At 32.1% G+C, this 16,474-nt stretch overlaps 2 protein-coding genes across 5 annotated transcripts; one reads left to right on the forward strand and one right to left on the reverse strand.

Annotated features, from left to right (window-relative positions):
- Positions 1 to 1,478: 1,478 nt before the first annotated feature.
- Positions 1,479 to 6,660, reverse strand: LOC137831368 (cellulose synthase-like protein E1). 3 transcript variants are annotated; one of them, XM_068639018.2, is made up of 9 exons: positions 6,337 to 6,660; positions 5,598 to 6,118; positions 4,791 to 5,118; positions 4,138 to 4,278; positions 3,880 to 4,014; positions 3,558 to 3,770; positions 3,057 to 3,284; positions 2,387 to 2,734; positions 1,479 to 2,167 (listed from the first exon to the last, which is right to left on the reverse strand). In XM_068639018.2, exons 2-9 carry the CDS (start codon positions 5,870 to 5,872, stop codon positions 1,577 to 1,579), a joined length of 2,259 nt encoding a protein of 752 aa, XP_068495119.1. In that variant the 5' UTR covers positions 5,873 to 6,118; positions 6,337 to 6,660; the 3' UTR covers positions 1,479 to 1,576. The 3 variants fall into 3 exon arrangements, with proteins under 3 accessions (XP_068495119.1, XP_068495118.1, XP_090159801.1); XM_068639017.2 differs by lacking the exon at positions 6,337 to 6,660 and having other exon boundaries at positions 5,598 to 5,739; positions 5,808 to 6,090; XM_090303675.1 differs by lacking the exons at positions 5,598 to 6,118; positions 6,337 to 6,660 and having other exon boundaries at positions 4,138 to 4,300; positions 4,791 to 4,847.
- A 3,039-nt stretch (positions 6,661 to 9,699) lies between these two features.
- Positions 9,700 to 15,023, forward strand: LOC137831373 (WEB family protein At5g55860). 2 transcript variants are annotated; one of them, XM_068639025.1, is made up of 3 exons: positions 9,700 to 10,146; positions 11,238 to 11,448; positions 13,023 to 15,023. In XM_068639025.1, exons 2-3 carry the CDS (start codon positions 11,272 to 11,274, stop codon positions 14,805 to 14,807), a joined length of 1,962 nt encoding a protein of 653 aa, XP_068495126.1. In that variant the 5' UTR covers positions 9,700 to 10,146; positions 11,238 to 11,271; the 3' UTR covers positions 14,808 to 15,023. The 2 variants fall into 2 exon arrangements, with proteins under 2 accessions (XP_068495126.1, XP_068495125.1); XM_068639024.1 differs by having other exon boundaries at positions 9,710 to 10,141.
- Positions 15,024 to 16,474: the final 1,451 nt, after the last annotated feature.

Raw genomic sequence — 16,474 nt, forward strand, 5'->3', positions numbered from 1 at the left:
ATAATTAAATAAATAAAAAAATTAGTTTCTAAATTAGTTTTTATTATTGTTAAATAATTTTTAAATTAGTATTTAATTAGCTATCAATGTTTTAACTACCATTTTTTTTTAATTTTTAAAATGATATCTGATTTAGTAATTATAACAACTAATTATTTTTTTCTCTAAAATTGGTTTCTATTCATATTTTTCTGCTAGTGATTGTAATGATAGTAATAATAATAATTATAATAATGACAATAATAAAAATGGTTTACTAATAAAAAAATAATAATGAAAATAGTAAATGTGATAAAATAATAATAATAATAATAATAATAATAATAATCTTTGGATGACAATTTAATGAAAATACTTTTGTTTTTTAAATATTTATATTTGAAAACAATATCATGATTGATTTAGTAATAACAAATTAAGTTTTTACATTTTTTTCCTCTTCATTTTTTTTTAAAATTAAAGATAGGATAATTATTTCTTCTTCTTTTTTAGTTCAATGTTTCTTTAGCAAATCAAACAAACATGTAAACTAGAAATAGATATATAAACTAGAAACAGAGTATAAGTAGTGAGGGAACTTCATCTCATAAATTTGTTTTGTAGATGAAGTTAAATACAACTAAAAAAGAGTTTAAACATATTAAAGAGAGATGAAAGTTATCAAGTCAATTCTTTGCAAATGAATGTTGATGAGGAAAAGAATACTTACATTGTTACATGGATTTGCTGCTAATCATCTTATAAGCAAGAATTTCTTTCTCCTAACAAAATTTTGGAATAGTCGACAAATCCAATAGAATCTGTAAAAGGAAAATCACGTGATCATGTAAAGTTAATGCTGTGATTGTTTTTAGGTATGTGGAGGAAAGAGAGAATGTGTTTCTTATGTTTGTTTTCGTGGTTTGTGAGGAAGTGGGTAGGAGAGAGAGTGAGAATGTGAAAGTACTTTTTTAATTTTTCATACTGAAGATATTTGTACTCATTTCATTTACAAATAATGTATTTTAACAAAATACCTTATTTTATTATAATATACAATATATAAATTAAATATTACATAAATTTATTTAATAATTTTAAAACTATTTATTATCCTATTACTAATAACAACATATAATTATAAATAATTAAAATAATAAAATAAAATTACAAATATCAAAACACGTAAATTGTTATGTAGAATAACAAATGTATATAATAATAAATATTATTTTTATAATTTTTAATATATTTAATAAATTTATTTCAATTTAACACAAATATTTTCTATTATATTTTTAATTTTTTTATTAAAAAATACAAATAATTATGGATATTATATATTAAAAAAAATTAATTAATTCAAATCTACAAAAAAAATATCATAATACATCATTTAAATATTTTTAATAACAAATATTTTTAATAACAAAGATAAATATATAAGTTTACATTTTATATCTTTCAAATAATTTTTAAATTTTCTTTCAACTATCACATCACAAATTTCAAATTTTAATATTTCATTCTCGCAAATCCACTCTATCATCATTCAATCAAAAACACATCTTCAATATTCTCTATAAATCTCACAAATCTACTTTGTCCTGTACCCACAAATCCCCCCCTCCCAATCCAAATAGAGGCTAAAGGAGATGAATACACATAGTGCTAGTAATATTGATTTGATGGCAACAGAACCAGGCAATCTTCCATTGTCCTTCCTTAAGAAAAGTCCTTGGTATATAGGTAAATTGATGATAACCAAAAATCCACACAATAGAAATTGCAAGGCCATTGTCTCACAAATTTCAAAGCCACCTTCCCTTAGGGCTGCATCCTTCAACACACTCAGAAAACAGAACAAATTGAGCAATGCAAAAGTTGCTAATAAAGTGAGCATTGGAGAGGAGGTTCCAAACTCCATTATTTCCTTCTCATGGCGTTTGGAAGCTTCTTCTTCAGTAACCTTAGTTGTGATTATAAAAGTTGAATCTGAGAATCCAAAATGCTTCAAGATGGTGTCAATGCAGGCAAATAAGTAAGAGCTTGTTCTCTTGTACAGCCATATCCGTTGGTCATTCCACCAACCTTGGAATGTGCCCCCACAGAAGAAAAACTCCAACAAACTATAGGTGCCTTCCCCAACAATGATATATGCAAAAGGTATGAACCATGGACTTGACATCTGATAAATCCACCAACAATTAGTTAAGCACATGCATGCTCAATTATGATGATGTATTTGTTTAGAAAAAGGACATGCATAATCACAAATGGCATGTTTTTCCATTTTTGTTTTGCATTTTCTATTCCCAAAAGGCCAAAGTAAGCATATTGATATCCCAAAGTGTGAAAAAAATGAAATGAAATGAATTTATATGTAACAAGGACTATTGTTTGTTACCTTTGGAAACAAGGGAATGCCTTTAAGGAGGTACAATGAAGGGATGATAGAATAATATAGTGTTGCAAAACAGTTAGGTGCCCATAAGCAATAAACACTATATCCCATTTGTTGTGCCAAACTAATCCTTCCAAAACCATACCATGCAGGGCTATACTTAGAAAGCAAAATTTGCAAGTCTCCTTCAGACCATCTCTTGTGTTGAACAAGTGTTTGAGGCAAGGTTGTTGGAGCTAAACCTAAGAAAGCCTTCCTTGGTGGATTATAGTACACTGATTTCCATCCTTGGCACTGAATAGCCAATCCTGTTATCACATCCTCTACTGGACACCCATACCTTAAACCCATCTGCAATTGAAGAAACAACAATATATAGGGTCTCTTCAGAGAAATCCTCCACAAACACTTTTACAAGAGAAAGCTAAAACAGAATGTAAAATACATCAATTAGAACTTATATTTTGAAGAAGCTGGTAGGAAATAGTTTCTATAACTACTTCATGCATAAACAAAGTTATGTTTATAAAGAAGTTAATCTTACCATTTATTCTTATTTTTCTCTGCTGAAAATATTTATGAAAAGTTTCTCCAAATATATCTTATTCTTGACATCTCTCAAGTAACATTATAAGAAGTGTATATGTTTGTGTGAGTGAGAGAGGGAGAGAACCTCTTTTCCCCATAGTGTATTTTCCTCATAGGTGCAACTTGCAAGAGCCTTTGATTCTTCTTCCAGTTCCTTCAGGCTTGCTTCTTTAAACTGATAATCTTCACTGGTATTCCAGTCATTCCTATATTGATCACTGAACTTCAATCCACAAAGAGACTCTCTCTTGTGAAAGCAGCCACTTCCTATATACAAAGGACCACCACAACCGTCTGCACCAGGGAACTCCACCTATTTTTGCATAAGAAAATTAATTGTGCATACAAAGGGTGCATAACTAATTGATCATCATCAATAATAGCTTAAAATTAGGCTCTGCAGTAGTTTTATGTGAGATACATTTGTCTTTTGAAACAAAATTGAATACAAATAAGAAAAAATAAGTAGTTGCTTTCACTAGAACAAAATTATATGTAGATGTTAAAACATAACATGACAGAATAAACGTCACTTAAAACTGTTTTAATAAAAGATAATATCTTAATCAATCCACAAGATACTCACCTCAGATATTGCTAGTAGACTACTCCCATATAAATCATTCTTAGTGACATTCTCAAAAATCTGAGGGAACTGCACATAAGCAATTTTGTGACCTTTTTCTTCATCCATGAAAAAGCAGAGAGCGTCTCTCACAGACTGTGAATGGTTTGAGTACATGTCACAGTCTACATTTAGAACGATTTTCCCATTACTGATATTCGAAGACACCCTTAACTGCATGCATTCATACCAAAGAATTATATAAATTTACACAAGTATACAGATGAAAGATTGACCAAAATACATAAACTAACACCATGCAAGAATTGTATATATTTTATACCAATGAATTCATAGCTCCAGCTTTGAAGTTGTGGAAGTATTGGGGTCTCTTCTCGCGAGCCAAATACACTAGAGTTGGTAAAAGGAATCCATCTACATCTTTTGAATTCTCAGGATCCCTTTTATGAACCAGTATCTATTAAGAAAAACAAAACTTGAGCAATAAGGGGTGTGTGATGATGACAAATGTCAAAAGCTAATGCACTCAATTATTTGAACTCGTCATGGTTAAGAAATAAATTGATGTTAATTAACTTACTTCAAGAATTGTGCCATGATCACGTCGAGAAGAATATGAATCCCACTGAGAAAATCCCTTGTGCTTTAGACGTACTTCTTTGGGTACTTCACCAAACTTGGTTGCATCTTCAATATGTCTTTTCATTTCGTGGTACAATTTCTACATCATTAAATTTAGGGGACTATAACAGTAATACCAAAAAAAAAAAAATTATATCTTATTCATACAGCAAAAGTTTTCAGAAAATAAACTTCTTTTAAGAGATCAACCTATAAGAAACTAATCAAACTAATTCATATTGTGAATCAAACTCTGAAAATCATAACCATTAATGACTATGACTGTGGCCTCTTTAAATGGATCAATGATTCATGTTGAATTTTCACCTATGAAAATTTTGTGACTATTTCCTTCCTCGAAAATTTTAAATAAGTGAGATCTATGTATATTCAAGAAGAGAGGAATAAATACAAATATTTTACAATGTATGATCATATAAAAATTAAATAAGACCAGACACATAATCAATTGATTAGTGGTCACATTAAGGATGTCTAACTCAATTTGGTTCAAGAGTTTACATGACCTGTGACTTGAGATAAATACTTTATATCTGTATTAAATTGCTATGTATTAAATAATTGAGATGGAATACTCAACTAATTTTGTACCTTGATAGTTGTTAGCTCTTTGACTTGATCAGAATCACTAGAGTAACCTGATGAGTCTATACTCTTAAAATATGCAGCAGGTGACCTTGGCTCCACTTTGAATCTTTTGCTAAATGGAATCCAATATTTTGCAAAGTTTGATGCTTCCAATAGAGCATAGAACGTGATTTGAGATCCAGCATCATCAGAGAGATACACATTCAATTTCTCAGTTGGATAGTCATAAGACATAACAGATAGCACTGTATTAATCACCATCATTGGTGGCTCAATATCAGGGTCTGCTGTGCACACAAATATGTCCACTCCTGGCAACTTTTTCTCATATCTGTTCCAAAAAAACACACAAATTTTCCAATTGTGTTGCATATCAATGTAAAACTTTGCCATACCTATTACCCAGATAGATTTTAGTATATTTCAATGCAAGAAAGCTAAAAAGGTAAATGAGAGTAATATAGCATAACATTAATATATGGTTTATATGAAGTATATATATGAGCAAAAAAACGTTACCAAACATATTCTGTCTTTTCATTTTTGAACAACATATAAGTTCTAAGAATTGATGAGCCTTAAACCAATCCTTAAGTATAAATTCATCCATCTACTAACTGATCAATAGCACTGTTAGTTCATTCTTAACTCATAACTTGCTATCATCATAAGATAAACTCTCATGTTGATGTCACTAACAGTGAGTGGATCTAGATTGTTTAATTAGTTTGATCAACATAGAATCTCAACCAGAAACATTTATAAAAATAGAAAGTGATGGAAAATAAATAAAATAAAAGTAGGTGGCACCTCTGAGTGAGTCTGTTTCTGAATGGTTGTCTGAACACAAGGTTCCATCTGAAGGCCTGAGTGAGAAGCCAGTAAAAGCCAAACCACAATTCAGCACCAAGCATACCAAGCCATGCCCATTTGCCATCTTCACCCTTTGAATCTATTATATGGCTAAATCTGTAAATCCATATGAAGCATATGCACACAGATAATGAAACTGCAAAGGACCTGTAGAGGAGTCTTCCTCTGCCCTTTTTTGTATCAAACAGTGGAGTTTGCTCAATGATTTCCATAACTCTGATGATTCTGTATCTCTTGTTCTACTCTTTGTTCTCCGTACTATATATGAATTGCATTGCACGTTTACACTGCATTCACACTTTACAACCATTGTCAATGAATTAAAATTTGGATGTTGAAAGTTGGTACATTATTGACTTGTTGTCGCGCGGGCCATATTTTTTAAGGATAAATTTGATGCAGGAGTCGAAGTGGCGGCTGGAATGACCATAAAATGAGCTTGCATCATCAAGAATGACCTGATCAATACTGAAGAATTAATTTTGATATTTAATTTAGTTTTATTCATGATAATTAAATATTAAATACAAGATAGGACGTGTAGCTGAGATGTTAAAATCATCAGCACTAAGATATCATACGCATATCTAAACTATATAATCTTATTTAAATGAGAAAAGAATGGTAGTGGAATAAGAAAAAAGTGGATCTAGTTGAAAAAGAAAGTGGTTCCCACATGTAAATGGTTGGCACAGAGTGTGTATTGAAATGAGGAATTTCCGTAAACAAAAGCTGCATGCAAACAATATAGTAGTGCCAAAAGAGTCTCAAAGCTCAACATTAAAGCAGATGCAGTAACAGAACACGTTGGGAGCAAAGGTGAGGGATCTTGCTGGTGGCGACTGTTGTGGAAGGTGGAGGAGACTCGTGTCGGTGGAGAGAGTGACCGGAGATGATGATGGCAGAGGAGTAAGAAGAGGTTGGCGGCGGTTATGATGGTGATGGCGTTGTCGGAGTGGTGGCAGGTGAGAGAGTGATGGAAGTGAGGATGGTTGTGCTGGCGACGTGTGTCGTGTGTACGTGTTGACTGGATGTGTTTTGTTCGGCCAGGTGTTAAGATATCATCATCATTTTCCAACTCTGATGATACCTTCATACTGCATGCAATAAAAATACACTTTTAATAAACAAATAAATTAACATTTTAATTATGTTCATTTTAATTTTAAATATTATAAATTGTTGTTGAATAGGATTATTTATTGTGTACAGTTTTAATAAAAATATTATATTTAAAATAAAAATAAAAAATAATAATAATAATATATTTGATTATGAATATAATTAATTTATCATTACTTTTACTCTCTTTTAATAGTTTAAGTGTATAATTCTACAATAATAATATAATAATATTTTTAATTAAAATAATATATATATATATATATATATAATTAAAACAATAATTTATTAGGTTGTGAAATAATGTGTTTTAATTTGTAGGGTGTTAAATCATCACCGCCATTTTTTTTTCTTGTTATGATTAAGCCTTAAATTTATTTATTTATTTAAAAAAAAATAATAATAAAAATATAACATACTGTTTTTTATTAAAAAGAAACAAAAAAATATTATTCTTCTGATTTCAAAATATTTATCAAAACGATTTTATTATTTAAAGATTTTTATATTTAATTTTTCTAAATTTTCATTTTTTTGATTTAATTTATTTGTAAAACATTATTTCCATTTTTATTTTTCTTAAATTAATTAAACACATTTTTTAATTTTATTTAATACAGATTTTATTTATCGGATAAATTAAGTGTTGAAAATAATATATTAATTATTAATTATGTTGTGGCAAAGTCAAATCACAGAACACGCAAATTGACTTGAGGAACTTATCAAATTTGGTGACAATCACCATAAAATCATTTTTTATATCCACAAGAACTCGAAAGAAAACACTTACATAGTTTTCTTATTTAGAAATAATTTTGAACCGTGCATGTATTCAAAATTAGCAATGAATTTATATGGTCCATAATTTTTCATTGGTTTAATATTATTTTTTTCTAATATTTTTAACAAATTCTTATATAGTCTCAATTTTGTTTAAATAACTTAATTTGATTATTTTATAATTATAGAGTGATCCATGACACGGTATGTGATAAGTTGAGGTGAATATTGTGTGACTTCAGTTATTTTTTGAGTTGGAAAGTACATTATTTTTTTGAAGATTGAAGACAAAAAAAACATAGTAAGGTTTTTCTTGGTCCAATGTTTATGAGATTTGGAGACAGGATTATTGTAGTTTATTGGTGTTAACAAAAGTGATTACTACACTACAATTGTAGTTTTGACCTTGATTTGTTCAGTTGCGATTTTTCATCTAGTTCCTAAAAGTGAGAGTTAATATTGTCATATTTGGTTTATGATTTTACGGTGGAATTAAAATATTGTTTTGTTTTGTTTTAGTTGTTTTATACACTTAATTATATAGTGTTTTTTTTTTAAATTTTATTGCACTTTGTAATTTATCAGGTTTAGGGTCTCACCACAAGTAAATGTTTGCTTCATGCGATCCACCGTTTCTTTGCACATGTGAACCAATCCATAGTGACTCCTTTAAGAGATGTTGAAAACATTAGACATATAAATTATTTCATTTTTCATTGTGTACAAGGTGTTATGGTACCTATCAATATGAGGTTTTTCTAATTTATTGGGATTAATGTTTTGGAAATTTTTATTTTAAAAATAATATATTTTATTTTATTTTATTTAAGATAATTCATATATATATATATATATATATATATATATATATATATAATGCAAGAATGAGTAGAACATTGTTTCCCAAAAATACCTTTTCGAGACAACCAAACGAAGAATATGCGAAGCTATGCTATTGAGCATAGCTCAATCTGAAGATATGCTTGGCTGTTATTAATGAGGATAACTGAATATGTTATTGAGCTTTTTTTTTATGTGAGGTTGTTTGAATATATATTTATTTTTTGTTTTTACATACTTCATCGAGGTGCACGAAAAAAATCATGGAAGTGCAAAAAGCAATTATCTTTTGTAAATATCTTAAAGTCCATATCATGAATTGGGCTTACTAATCAACCCACGTGTTGACCCACGACTTTAGACGTTGAATTAAGGTGTAATATGTGAATACTTCAAAACAAAGTCATTCTCAAGATATATTAAAATGTACTATTATTGATCTTAAAAAAAAGCCTTGAGTCTCGTGTACGAGAATTCAGCACAGACAATTCCAATAAACACTAATAACCTCATTCATTGTATAAAAATAAAGATATATTGAGAATCTATTTTTTATATATAATTATATTACAATTTTTAATATTATTTAATTATAAATTTTTCTTTATTATATATATTTATATCTAAATCAATCATATTAAAATTATATACAACTCTTATAGTTGTGAAATTATCATTTCATGTAAAAACATTTTACATCATGAAAATATACTTTTTGTTCTTCACTTGTTTTTGGAGTGGTACTTAGAGACAAAAGCAATAGGAAAATGAATAAGCATAATAACAAAATCATGGGACATAGTAATTAATTTTGGAGGGCATGGTGATGATGATAAGGAGATGGAGGAAAGAAACAACAATAATAAAGGAAGTGTGAATAGAGTTTAGGATTGAAGGTCCTCTAAAATCCAATTGTAGGTCAAAATGGCACTATCCAAACCCCACAAATAGCTTCATCAAAGATCAGAAAGCGATGTATGAATACTATAATATCATGTTATCATGCAAAGGTTTCACCTTTCGGCACCCAAAGAACCCTAATTCAAAAAGAATACAAAACAAAATGCTTGCAAGTACTTCACCAACAACTACCCAATAACCCTAACATTAAGATATCACATGTCACACACAAATGAGCTATTCAGGTTAAAAGAAATTAAACTTATGAGATTAACATGTGTAAGAATTTGCGGCTTTATTTCATCCATTTTCTTGTACTTTTTTTCTTTCTTTCTTTTTTACTTTAATCTATTTTCTCTCAATTATTGGAGACAAACTCAGAAAAACAAGGAATGAAAAAAAAAGATATTTATTTTTTGCCTTTTTGCTGTCTAAAACATTTCTTTCTCTCACCATCTCTTTCGTTTTTCCTATTGGGGTCATCGTCGTCACCTTAGGGTGTTTTCTTGGACGGTGCCACCGGTGACGTGGCGAACCCTCGAGCCTTGTCACAAGGACAAAAGAGTCATTTCGCCAAAAAGGAAGAAGGGTACAACGCTCTGAAACGAGAAGGGAGAGAGTCTTAAAATACGAACGGGTGCACGCGATTCCGCACTCTCATCTCTTTGAACTTGACTACAGCTGAAACAAAAAATTTGTCTCGAACAGCTTTCGGATTTTTCAAACCCACCCATCACTTTCTCTCTCTAATACTTTTCACTTTCTCTCTCTGGAGAGATTCAATATCGGAGCTTGTCAAAATTTTCAGAGTCAGCTTTGTGAAGAGGCCGTGAAGGGTGAGGTTTTATTTCTTCTCTTTTGCTTTTTTTTTTGCGAATTTCGTTTGGGATTTAGTTAAGGTGGAGGCTTTGATGGTTTTGCGATTCTGGGTTTTGTTGAATTGTTTGGAGAAGTCGCTTTCGGTTTTCCGTTTGTTTTTGTCGTTCGTCGGTTTTTTGCTTCGTTGGCTGTCGTTCAATTCATGCTCTGTTTGCGGCGTTTGATGATGCTTTTCTGTCGTTTTCGGGTCGTTTTGACCGACTTGAGGGGCTTTTCTATTGCAATGTTCGCCAGTCTGCCGTGTAGGTCGGACAAATTTCTGTTCATGTTTTGGAAAATAAATTTTCAAAAGTTTTTATTTTTTTGGTGGTCTTTTTATTCTGAAGGGGGTTGTTTGGACTGGAAAACCCTTTGGAAAGAAAAAAGGTTGTGGAATTTGAAGTGTTTCGGTAGTGTTTTTTTGCATGTAAAGTTTGGATTGCCTGAAATCTTTGCATTTTGTATTTGGCCTATTTGCACTGCGGACTCCTAAATTCATTCTGGCTCTGTGAATGGACTCTTAACATGCATTGTGCAATATGCTTGATTCTTTGGTTTGTTTATACTTATGCATTGAGGGGGGTTGTCGTGTGGATACAAGTTGGTTGCTGTGTGAGTGAGGAGTATTTTTTTTAAGGTTCTTATTCGATGGAACTGGGATGTATTCTGGAATCTTGTAGGCTGTTGGAGTTTAATCCAAAATAAGCTATTGATAATGACAGTTCAAAACTCAAAAGTATGTTTGAGAGGGAATCTTACTGTTTCAATATACCCAATTTCCGTTGTATTACTGATTTTAGGGTTCTATCATGTCTCCTGATTCTTGACACTACACAACATTAAGTATTTTACTTTTTCCACTTGGTGGGAGAATGATCATGTGTCCATCACAAAGTCGTTGTGATAGACTTTTGGTATATGGAGTTTTGCCTTTTTAACTTGGTTTTCTTTTGTCTGTGTGCTTAGAATTTCTTCAAATAAGGAGTTTTTTTTTTTTGACGTTTCTAATTTACTAGTTCATGATGATGATTCTTTTATTTTAATATCTTTCTGCTAACTTGTTGTTTGCAACAGGTTGGTTTCAAACTACTTAATATTATAAGTCACAATGGTAGCAAAAGTCCGGCAAAGTGCAACTGAGTCTCCTAATCCAAAACCTGAGGTTGGAGAGATTGACACCAGCCCACCTATTCAGTCTGTTAAAGATGCTGTCTCTCTATTTGGTGAAGGTGCTTTCTCTGGTGAAAAACCAATTATTAAGAAGGCAAAACCTTATTCTGCTGAGGTAATTGTTGTTTTTGTACTTGTGTGTGTTCATAACCATGTTACATTGGAAGTTGCATGGTGTTGCATAAACATTGTATGATTTTCAAGGTAGTCTTTTTAGCCCTTTAACTAATAAAAGGAGATTTTTTTTTTATGAAAGATTGATTATATGCATTTGATGGAGCAGATAGTTACCCAGTTTACTTAATAAAAACTTTTTACACTATTATATTGTCCTGAGTTTCTCTCCGTTGCAAGGAGGAACTTCACTCTAGAACAATGCCAGACTAGTTATCCTTATTATATAGGACATGAAAATGCAGACTCAATTTTATTGAGGACCTCTGGAAATTTTCTCTGCACTGATAAAAGTATGGTATGAATTTCAGTTCTGCGTACAAGGGTATCCTCCCTCTTTCTCTCTATAAAAAACTTGAACGGAATAAGTCATGGAACCTAAGGAAACCTTTATGACCAGAGGCCCCAAAACCATACTCATATCATGATTAACGCTCTATTTCTTCCCCTTACTCAAATCCTTCATCTCCTTCTATCAGTGCCATCATCATTCTGTAATGCTGTGGCTTGATAGAATCAACGTTGTGAATGTGTAAACGATCAGTTTGGTCCTAAACTTGTAGCGTGTGATTACATTTTTCCCTGAACTGAATGAAATGAAAAGAAAGTTCTTGAAAGTGTAACTCACAATCACATTTGTCCAAAATTCAAAAAATTGTGTTATTAAACTGATAAAATTAAATGTATTTAAGAACTAAAATGACGTTAAATAGTTAAATTTAGGGACTTATTTAACATTTTTTTGTCAGGACTAATATGACAGTGCCTACCACTTTTCAGGACTGAAGTTGTTTTTTCATGGTGTCACTCTTATGTTCACGGGTCTAGCAGTAGACTTTCAAAATCTAGAATATATTAAGTCATTGAATTTCCCTTTTTCTCATCACCTTTTTCCCCTGGAAGTGAAGACCCTGTTCTTCTTTTTACAAATTGAACCTTTTGTTTTAACTACTTTGCATTTTGTGATAGCATTTTCATTAGTTTTAGCTTTTATTTAAACAATGATTATTCTGAGTTTGACTACATAAATGGTTTGGTGGATAAATAAGGTTCCTAAAATGGTTCTACTCAAAATTGTGTGTACATGTATATAACATATGGGTATCTGAAACAAGAATTCCGGGTGTCTCAACAATGTTAATGGTTGAAAGATATTAAAACTACAAAATTATAAGTTTTTGTCCAGTTTTTTTTAAAGATCTGAATACAGGAAGATGTTTTGTTTATCATTTAAGAGGGAATCTCTTGTGCTAGAATGAATTGGTGCAAGTTTCAATATACTCAAGTGCAACATTACATTTTCAACGTAACATTATGCAAATCTATATCCCCCATTTTAGATAATCAATTACCATAGCAATCTGTTTTAGTTGTACACCACTTTGTTCTAGTAACACCAGCTGACCACTAAATTAGGTTATCCAATAATAGTTTTCTATCTCCTTCTTTCAAGATTAGATTTCATTGAACATTGTCCTTTTCAATTTGCAATTTACAAGTTTGTTCTTTCTCTAGAGAGTATTGGCCAAGGAGACAGAACTTCATGTAGCCCAAAAACAGCTGAACAAGTTAAGGGAACAAGTAAAGAATGCTGAAACTACCAAGGCTCAAGCTCTTGTGGAGCTTGAAAGGGCTAAAAGGACAGTTGAGGATCTGACACAGAAGATAAAAGTTATTAGTGATTCTAGGGAGTTAGCAATTAAGACTACCGAAGCTGCAAAGAGTCAGGCAAAACTACTTACAGAAGAAAAGTATGGTATCCCTGACGGGACAGATGGTGCTTGGAAGGAAGAATTAGATTCTGCAGTAAAAAGGTATGCATCTGTCATGACAGAACTTGATGCAGCAAAGCAAGTATTGAGTAAGACTCGACAAGAGTATGATTCATCCTTGGATGCAAGAAAGTCTGCTTTCAAGCGAGCAGTAGAAGCTGGAGATGCATTGAAGGAAAACACAGAAAGAGCATCTGAGCTTTCTAAAGAAATTTTATCTGTAAAGGAGTCAATTGAGCAAGCAAAGCTTGCATCTATCTTAGCACAACAACAACAAGCAATGATTTTGGCCGAGAAAGATGTTCTAAGACAATCCTATAAAGCTACTCTGGAACAATCTGAAACAAAATTGCTTGCTTTAAAGAAGGATTTCAGTCCTGAGCTTTCCAAGAATCTTGAAATGCAGCTGGAGGAGAGAATGAGTGAAATTGGGGCTCTGCAAAAGGAAATGGAAAATAAAAGGACATCGGACTTGGACTCTGTGAAAAGCGTCACTTTGGATCTTGATGATGCCAAGGACTCACTTCAGAAAGTAGCAGATGAGGAAAGCTCTCTTAAAAGCTTAGTAGAATCTCTCAAGGTGGAACTGGAGAATGTAAAGAAAGAACATTCTGAGTTGAAGGAGAAGGAATCTGAAACTGAATCTATTGTTGGAAATCTGCATGTCAAGCTCCGCAAAAGCAAGTCTGAGCTTGAAGCCTGCATGTTAGAAGAATCTAAAGTTAGAGGTGTATCTGAGGAAATGATCTTGACGCTTAGCCAGCTGACATCTGAAACTGAAAATGCAAGGCGGGAAGCAGAAGATATGAAGAAAAAAACAGCAGATTTGAAGAAGGAAGCTGAAGTTACCGTACTTGCATTAGCAGAAGCAGAGAAAAAGCTTAAAGTGGCACTGGAAGAAGCAGAAGCAGCAAAAGCAGCCGAGAAAAGTGCTCTTGACCAGATTACAGTTTTAACAGAAAGAACTACTGCTGCTCGTGCATCCACATCTGAATCTGGGGCTGTGATTACAATCTCAAAAGAGGAGTTTGACTCCTTAAGCCATAAAGTTGAGGAGTCTGACAAATTAGCAGACATGAAAGTGGCTGCTGCCAAGGCACAGGTGGAAGCTGTGAAGGCTAGTGAAAATGAGGCTCTCAAAAGGTTAGAGACAACTCAGAAGGAGATTGAGGATATAAAGGCTGCAACACAAGAGGCTCTGAAAAAGGCTGAAATGGCTGAAGCAGCAAAAAGGGCAGTGGAGAATGAGCTCCGAAGATGGCGTGAGAGGGACCAGAAAAAGGCTGCAGAAGCCGCATCCCGAATTTTGGCTGAAACACAGGTGTCAACAGAATCATCTCCTCAGCACTACAGGATTCAAAAGCAGAATCCTCCTCATACAACAGTGGAGGTGAGGAAGTTTGAAAAGGAGAAGGTTCCAGTTTCAAAAAAGGCCCTCTTGCCTAATATTAGTGGCATCTTCCAAAGGAAGAAAAATCAGGTTGAGGGTGGCTCTCCTTCTTATCTGCCTGGTGAGAACCCTCTATGAAATATGTAATGTGTAGCAGTTTGTGCAGCTCTTGAATGTGAGAGAAACATTTATTTGTGTGTAGTTGAGGAATTTGATCAGATTTTGTCGTTGTAGTCGGTTTGAAGGAAAGGATTGTGTAGTGTTTATAGTTTGGTGATAAATTTGGAGATGCATAATGTAAATGGAACCAGAAGTAAGATTAAAATCTATTGTTTTTTTCCCTTTTTCTGTTAATACTAAGCTTTCATGTCTGGTAGTTTGAACTATATTTGAAGTATTGTGTAATGTATATAGTTTGGTTACAATTCTAGGAAATGCATAATGAAAATGGAACCACCAAAAGTAAGATCAAGATCTGTTTCTTTTTTTGTCCCAATATGGAAAGTTTAGTAAATAAGTTTGTTGACATTTTTTTATGCGATTTTTTTTCATTCCAAGTTTTAACATCGTGAGAGCAAGTTTAACGTGATTATTAGTAGATTGTTTTTGTCTAATTCACGTTTTAATCCTTTTTTTTTTCTTAAACACTATACTTCATTTCAGTTTGGGGCTTTTGCTTCCTGCACCCCTTGTTTGCTAACTGCAGTCTCATAGGTTATGCAAAAGGTCATAAATGTCGTTGTGATTTCATCGCTTACCAGAATGGTTATTCCGAAACAATTCTCCAGAACGTCTATTATGGAACAGGAATCCAGAAATACAGTTCTAGAAACATGTTTCAGAACGATTTTTTACGAAGCTGTTCTAGAATCACCATTCCAGAATCATGTTTTGTTAAACTCTATCTTAGAATGAGTTAGATAATTAACAATTTAAAACATTTATTTTATGTTTTGTTGTTATTTTAATTTTTGAACTTGAAATTTGTGGTGTTTTGATTTGTTGTTATTATTATTTAAATGTTTAGACATAATATTATTATTAGTTATGATTTTCTTTTTCATTATTTTTGCATTAAAATTATAGTTTTGGATTTTCAATATTTTTTTGTTATCCGATATCGATAACATTGTTCTCAATATGATTGTGTACAACCAATAACGTCTATACGACTAAGAGAGTGAAGGTCCGAGTGACATTGGTGAAGATGACTACACATAAAATAATATTGTAATTATGAAGTCTCATGGAGGAGTATTATGATTATCCAAAAGGGTCAATAGATACGTCATTACTCCTTAATTATGAGGGAGATGTAGCTCGTCATTTGTGGGATGGAGTGATAAATAATTATGTTGATATATATGTATTTTAAATGCTAAAATAATATTTATTGACAATTGTAGGATCATGGCGAGTTGAAATTGATATTTATGGTAGGAAAATGAATAAGTTAGGACTTCAAAATAATCGAATAAAAAAAGTTGTGGTTGAGTTATTGGGGTTTAAGGTCTTATTCGGGCTAGCTACGAGACTGCAAATAAAGGATTATTGTCTATCTTTGTTAAAAGGTGGCATGATGATACAATTTCTTTCCATTTACCCACTGGTGAGATGACCATCATACTTGATGATGTGTCTAGTTTGTTGTACCTACCTATCGGTGTACATTTATGTAACTGTAGATGTGGTTGGAGCGACAAAGTTGTTGGTAGAGGCCCTCCATGTTAATCGTGTTGCGGCAACTACAACAAAAGTCAGGGGTGATCACATGTACTTGAATTGGTTTAGAAAGGTTTATGAGA

This window comes from Phaseolus vulgaris, chromosome 6 (genome assembly GCF_051622355.1).
Source record: "Phaseolus vulgaris cultivar YP4 chromosome 6, ASM5162235v1, whole genome shotgun sequence".
Lineage (NCBI taxonomy): Eukaryota > Viridiplantae > Streptophyta > Magnoliopsida > Fabales > Fabaceae > Phaseolus > Phaseolus vulgaris.